This window comes from Microtus ochrogaster, chromosome 2 (assembly GCF_000317375.1).
Source record: "Microtus ochrogaster isolate Prairie Vole_2 chromosome 2, MicOch1.0, whole genome shotgun sequence".
NCBI classification, from domain to species: domain Eukaryota; kingdom Metazoa; phylum Chordata; class Mammalia; order Rodentia; family Cricetidae; genus Microtus; species Microtus ochrogaster.
This window is the reverse complement of record NC_022010.1, coordinates 72671562-72679045: the sequence shown is the minus strand read 5'-3', so window position 1 is coordinate 72679045 and position 7484 is coordinate 72671562. Positions and strand designations below refer to the sequence as shown.

The window sequence follows — 7484 nt, the reverse complement described above, 5'->3', positions numbered from 1 at the left end:
ACCTGACACTACTGTCCTTACACGCTCACAGCTGCTCACAATCACCTGCAGCTCTGGGGACCTCACACTACTGTCCTTACACGCTCACAGCTGCTCACAATCACCTGCAGCTCTGGGGACCTCACACTACTGTCCTCACACGCTCACAGCTGCTCACAATCACCTGCAGCTGCAGCTCTGGGGACCTGACACTACTGTCCTCACACGCTCACAGCTGCTCACAGTCACCTGCAGCTCTGGGGACCTGACACTACTGTCCTCACACGCTCACAGCTGCTCACAGTCACCTGCAGCTCTGGGGACCTGACACTATCGTCCTTACACGCTCACAGCTGCTCACAATCACCTGTAGCTGCAGCTCTGGGGACCCGACACTATTTTCTGGCCACTTCTGGCACCAGATGCTCATGTGGTTCATATGCATCCATTCACAGAAACACACACACATAAAATCAAGTAAAAAACATATATTTTAAGTGATCCTAAATTGACACTGTGACTGTAATATTTCTTCCATGAGGGAGAAACACGGAGAATATAAATTCAACCTGTCCATTACAAACACTCCAGAGTTTGCTACTCAAGAGACCAAGCTATGTGGTTTAATACCATCCACCTTTCAATCTTCAAAGCCTGGCATGTTCGTGCAGACTAGTACCTAGAGGGGGAAATCGGTGTGTCTTCATCAGTGGCAATAGGAAAGTTATTGCAACAAGGGCACCAAGGAGACAGAGCAGTTGGTAAAGTCTGCCAAGGCAGCATGAGGACCCTAGTTTGATCCACAGAACCCAAGTAAACCGAGGCTCGATGGCACATGTTGGCAATCTTAGTGCTGGGGAGGCAGACACAGCTGGGCTCTTACTGAGCAGCCAGCCTAGTCTCATTTGCGATCCCCAGCTCCCAGGGAGGGAATGTCTCAAACAACAAGATGGAGACCTCTGGCCTCACACACATGCGTACATATGCACACGCACACAGTAACACAGGCTGTGTGTGGTGGCCCATGTCTTGGGAGGCAGATCTCTGTGAGTTCAAGGCCAGCCTGGTCTACATTTTGTGTTCCAGGGTAGCCAGGGTTACAAAGTGAGACTCTCCCCCAAAAGATCCAAAAAATAACACGGTGAGGATCTCAGAATGGCCTACAGAACGCTCCGGCACACAAAAAAACGCAGATTCAACAGTCTTAAGTTGAGTAACAAATAAAGACTTTTATTGGGAGAATCATGTGCATTTAGAGGATCACCGAGGCTTCTACTGATCACAACACCTGGGAGAGGGCACTAACAGCGTCTCTCATTTATCAAGGTAACAGAGAAAATCAACAGAATGCTCACAACTAAAACAAAATTCATGAACACAAAAGAAGCCAGCAGCATTGTCAGTCGGTCTTCAGGGCTGCCCTTCATAAACCTCCACACTGGCGTGCTGAAGTCATGTGTCTTGGATAGGGTTAACTGGGACAATGGAGAATAACAGAGAGCTGGGCTGCGGATCATTTTCCCCAGCACACCTAGCTGTACAGTGCGGGTACGAGGAGTATTTATTGCATTAGACTCTAAGAATGGAAATGTGTGATTAGCTTTGCCGTGTTCCGGAAGCCAGACAAAGCAGCATTTTGAAGGGCTGACAGCGGAGTAACGAAGCGAGACACATCTAGATGAAGGCGCAGCAATCCGCAGCTGCTTCACGCGCTATGCTTGGTGAGGCCTCTCTCTCGGGGAGGCAAGCTAAAAAACGTAAGGCCTGCATTGAAAGTTGCATATGCTACCACTAATATTATTGTTTTCTGCAAAAGGTTTTATAAAAATCCCTCTGGGGTTAAGAGTACAACACAGAATCTTCACAACAAAGGAAAGCCTGGAGGAAGACACACGGGGCAAGCACAGCACTCAGACATGGCGGAGGGGCTTCGGGGTGGAGCGTGGCTTTCAGCACAAGAGCTGTTGTGCAGCATCTGGTCACCTGAAGCCGGAGGCGACAGCATGGGAGCCAAGGGCTAGGAGAATCAAATGGCTGTGGCCCTTCAGGAAGAAGTCTATCTTTAGCTACTTATTCCACTTTTTGTGTCATGTGTCTCAGGGTCACTGCTTGAGCGTGTGATGCCGGATGGTGTTGAGCCGTAGGAGACAACCGGGAGCACACTGCTCAGCCACCTGCGGTCCTTTTACATTAACTCCAACAAATGGAGCTTTTCTGAGAGTGTTATCCCTTCTCAAATAAAAGTCATGGGTGAGGAATTCTTTTTAAAGGGGGCTTCAAACTAGGCCTTTGAGCATTTAAAAAGTCTTCATATAAAAAGTCCAGTTCTCTAATATATACATACACACAAACATTTTTCCTTTTAAAAAAAGTCTTATTTCCAAGCCAAAATAAATTACAGCTGGCAAATACGTATGCCTTCTCTGACAGCTCAGGCCTCTGCAGAGATGCGGAGCTGTGCATTTTGTTCACTGTCCAACATCAGACACCAAGACAGAGTATTTACCTCTAAACACCAAGACAATAGAACCCCAGCTTGGGACACATACTAATCTGAGCGCCTCGGAATAAACCCTGACATCCAGCATCACGTATTATGTATTGTGTGGTTGTGGATTATGTACATATTAACTTGTTTGCCAATGAAAAACCAAGACAGACATTTTGCAAGAGCAACTCTAATCTCAGAGCATAAAACTGAAGAAATCAAACACTCCATGTACAATCTGTTCCATTTGGCAATGTGTAAATTATACCAGAGATAAAGTTATCTAAGAACAGAACTGAACAAGGGGAGGGTACAATTTGAGAGGCGATCTCAAGTCCAGAGCTCTTCAGTTCTTCCGAATTTGTAGATCAGAGTGCTAGAAAGGGACCAACAGAGCTGTGAGGTGACATGAACAAGCAGCACAGAGGTCACATCCACGTGGCTCGGACAGACATGCCCATCAGTGACGTCACTGACCGTTTATCAATGTCTAAAACCAAATGCAAGACCAGCGTGCCGTGAGGGATGCCCTTGTTTTGTGAAGTAGCTGCACCGTGGTGTCTGGGGGTGAAGAGCACCCCACAATGCCTAGGCAGCTACCACATAGGAAATATGCTGGAGAGAGGGGCAGCCTTGTGGCAGTCGTGGGTCCAAGGCCACTTTACAGCTCTAAGGGCATCTTTATCTGTGCGTGGTCACAGAAGCACCTAAAACAGACCAGACTGTAATTCTCCGTTCCTCAGCAATGGCTGTGGGTTAAAACACTGGACTGCACAGGGTCTGGCTAAGAGATGGGTTATGGTTGACTCAAAAGGAACAAATTTGCTCCCCGTGGAACAAACTGTCTAATGCGGGAGACAACGGGTACATGTCAAAGTTCAGCCATGAAAACAGGCTGTGAAGGACAGTGTGTGGTGCTGATCCTAACAGAGGAGAATCTGAGCCCGTCAGCCCATCCTGAGAGGGAGTGCAGGGTCATCCTCAGCTACGGTGAGCTTGAGGCCAGCTTGGGATATGTGAAACTTGGGCTCAAAAACACTGTATCAGAACAGAACCCCAACAATTTGCATAGAAAACTGCAAATGAAAAAAAAAGCCCCAAACAGAAAAATAACTAGAAGTAATCAATGAATGAAAACAGTGCAGGTCATCAAAAAAGGTTTACATGGTCAGGTGTAGTCACACGAACAGAAACACAGCATGCTCAGGAGAGACAAGGAAGACACCACAAGACCTAAACTGAGCTTCTAGGGCTAAAAACACAGAGGCTGGAATGAGCATCCGCCTGGACACTGAAGCTCAGCTCAGTGAGCCTCAAGACAGAACATCAGAAACTAGCCACACAGGCATGGAGAGAAGACAACAGGAAAGCCAGGCACAGGGCAGGGAGCCACCGAGCTGCACTGACTTCTACAAGTATAATGTAAGAGCTGAATGGACATGATGGCTCCTATAGTCCCAGCTGCTAGGCCAAGGCAGGAGGATTATGGGAACCTGGAGTTTAAGGCCAGTCTTGGCAATACAAAAAGACCCTGTATTATGGGGAGGCAGGTGATGTAGGAAATCCTTCTGTATTTATGTTGCTTTTATTGGTTAATGAATAAAGAAACTGGCTTGGCCTAATAGGGTAGAACAGAGCTAGGTGGAGAAAACTAAACTGAATTCTGGGAGGAGGAAGGCAGAGTCAAGGAGAAGTCATGTAGCCCCACCTGAGACAGATGCTGGAACTTTACCAGGTAAGCCACAGCCTTGCAGCAATACACAGATGAATAGAAATGGGTTAAATTAATTTGTAAAGTTAGTCAATAAGAAGCTAGAGCTAATGGGCCAAGCAGTGATTTAAATATAGTTTCTGTGTGGTTATTGAGAGTCCGGGCGGCTAGGAAATGAACAAACATCTTCCTCTTACTTCAGGTGTGGATAGAGAAAAAGGAGGGGGAAGGAAAAAGATGCAAAGGAGGAAGGGGGAGAAGTGGAGAAGGTGAAGTGGGGGAGGACGGGAGGAGAAAGAGGAAGAGGAGGAAACCATAGGAAGGAGAGGCAGAGGAGGGGAAGAGGAGGGAAAGGCAAAGTGAGGAGGAGCAGGAGGAGGAGGGAGGGGAGGAAGAGCAGCAGTCATCACCACCTAGTGTTAATATATCTAGAGCCTCATTTACTGGCCAATAACAAAGTGTTGAACTCACGCTATAGACCAGGCTGACCTCGAACTCACAAGTTCTCCTGCCTCTGCTTCCTGAGTGCTAGGATTAAAGGCGTGCATGCACCTCAAGCCCTGAATTATTCTCTTTCTTATCAATCTGCATGATTTTTGCTAAGCAAAGAACAGGCTATGGACTAAATCTACAGTCTGGATTTAAGTTCCTTCTCTGCATTTTCTCCTCTGAGTATGTCTTGCCTATGAACGAGAGTACAGCTGGTACTCATTTAAGCAGTGGCAGCAACTTAAAGACAACATATCCTTCTATGATAATGAGTGAGGTCTTGGTGGCAGGATTTCACTGATGTTCCATGGCCACGCCACTCTTACAACACTGTGGACATTTCTGTAAATGCTTTAAGTGTAGGTGAGAAATCAGGCAACTTGGAGCTGGGAGGATGGCTCAGCAGTTGGAGCCCTGGCTGCCCTTGCAGAGCACCAGGATTCAGTTCCCAGCGCCCACACTGGTGGGCGGCACAACCACCTGCAATTTCCAGTTGCTGGGGGTCTGGCGCCCTCTTTAGGCCTCCTCATGCAGGCACTCATGCATGCACACAGATAAAAATAAATCTGTCAAACAGGTCTCTCTGAACATGGCTGACAAGGAGGGCTGACTGAGAAACCAAGGACAATGGCACTGGGTTTTGATCCTACTACACGTACTGGCTTTGTGGGAGACTAGTCTGTTTGGATGCTCACCTTCCTAGACCTGGATGGAGGGGGGAGGACCTTGGACTTCCCACAGGGCAGGGAACCCTGACTGCTCTTTGGACTGGAAAGGAAGGAGGAGGGGGAATGAGGGAAGGGGGAGGGAAATGGGAGGAAGTGAGGAGGTGAAAATTTGTAACAATAATAATAATAAATGATAATAAAAAAATAAAAAAAGAGAGCAAAGGAAATTAGACAACTTACCTAAAAAATATAAGAGCATTTTGAAAGAACACAGCTAGTCCGGGATAAACATCAATATCTGCAAACAAGAATGAAACAGATTAGAGGGAACACAGCCGCAGGGCCCATGCCATTCAGCCTGACGTGTTCTGTGTGTCCACAAGGAAACAAATCATTTCATTCCCTAAAAAATTACTTTAGATAAACGTCAGTGACCTCATGAGGCTCTCGCCGTCTAACTCACAGGGCTCAGGCCATATCACAGCTGTTATGACTGGGCACCATGCTTCTACTGCTGTGGGAAGCTGAAGCGCAGGACCGCTTCAGCCCAGGAGGCTGAGTTCAGCATGGGAAACACCGGGGTGCTGTCTTAAAAACAAAACAAAACAAAAACCAGTGACAAGAAAGCAAACCACCTGTGCCTGGCAGGGCCAGCACAGACTCTTACAAGGGCGTTAGCTATTCCTGATATTACATTCACTGACTGACCACTGCCCATGCTTACATTTCAAGCTTTTGAGAGCACAGGAAACGAAAAAGCAGGTCAGCTGGAGAGCTCCAAGTCTGAGCTGAGTTCTTGGTGCTGAACCCTAGCTCTGTTACTGACTAAATGCACCACCTTGAGCAGGTTACTAAACCTCAGTGTCTCAACTTCCTTTTCTGTAGCGTGGGCATTCTAACAGTGCCCACAAAACAGGAGTGGGATTAAATGGGGGACCCTTGTAATGTTTGCAACAGTACTTGGACCACTGAGCGATACCAGACGCGTTCACCTTATCTGACACCTTATCTAAAACACTTGGGATCGGATTTCAGCTTTTAGATTTGGGAACACCTGCATATGCATAGCTCGGGAATGGGACCAAGTGTTCAGTTGGGACCCAACATGAAGTTCAATTATGTTGCCTGTTTTAGTTTAGTTTAGTTTTGGTTTGGTTTTATTTTTCGAGACAGAGTTTCTCTGTGTAGTCCTGGCTGTCCTGGAACTCACTTGGTAGACCAGACGGCCTTGAACTCACAGTGATCCACCTACCTCTGCCTCCCGAGTGTTGGGATTAAAGGTGTGCACCACCACACCAGGTTTAGTCCCCCTGTTCGGACTGCAACCCACCACATAGGTCAGGGACAGACTGGAACATGGGTGCTGTCACGTCACAACTCAGAACCCCTGCTTCCAATTTTGGAGCATTTTTGGATTTCAAATTTTCAGATTAGAGATGTTCAATGTACACTAAATGGTGGCTGCTATTATAAATATCAATAGTCCCAAGAAAGGCTGTCTGCTGAACTTTGAAATATGTCAGAAATGACCCCGGAAATACTCCACTTACTTTCTAAGCAGAAGAGTGTACGGAATGAGCATCACTGACCGAATCAGAAGAGACCGTAACTGAGGTGCTTCTCACTGTGAGCTGTTTTAAGATGAAGACACAGGAACGAGCACAACTTTACAAAGTTCCCGGCCCTTCATGGGAATGCTGGCTTATTCCCATTTTCATTAGAGTAACAGGAAACAGTTCGTCTGTTCTCAGAACAAACCAACAGAAACCGCTGCCCGGCACTGTCTTTGTACTCCGAGTTCTAACTTAGTCTGGACACAAAGAAAAAGCGAATGGATATTATGCAGCAGCCCTGGCACCTCACCGCCAAATACACCTGACTCAAGTCCACTTAGAGTCAACGTGGTAAAGACCACATGAGCCACAAGTCCTTTCGGGTCAGGTTTCAGTGCAAACGAGTCAAGAGAAACCTGATTTTCAGTGTTTGGGGCACAAGGGAATGGGTCTCCACACAGAGGAAGAATTTAACCTAATTCAACAACGGCACTGATGACGTAAAGGAGGGTGCACTGCACTGGTGACATGAAGGAGGGTGCACTGCACTGGTGACATGAAGGAGGGTGCACTGCACTGCTAACATGAAGGAGGGT

The 7484-nt window shown here is 47.1% G+C and overlaps 1 protein-coding gene across 1 annotated transcript in view; it reads right to left on the bottom strand.

Moving 5' to 3' along the window:
- Nucleotides 1-1187: 1187 nt before the first annotated feature.
- The window catches only part of Tmem50b (transmembrane protein 50B), a 39360-nt gene continuing 33063 nt past the window's right edge, over nt 1188-7484 (bottom strand). Inside the window, exons 6-7 of the mRNA XM_005345202.2 lie at nt 5576-5633; nt 1188-2843 (exon numbers count right to left, since the gene is read on the bottom strand). Coding sequence (XP_005345259.1) covers nt 2798-2843; nt 5576-5633 — 104 coding nt within the window. The 3' untranslated portion in view covers nt 1188-2797. The remainder of the gene's footprint in view (nt 2844-5575; nt 5634-7484) is intronic.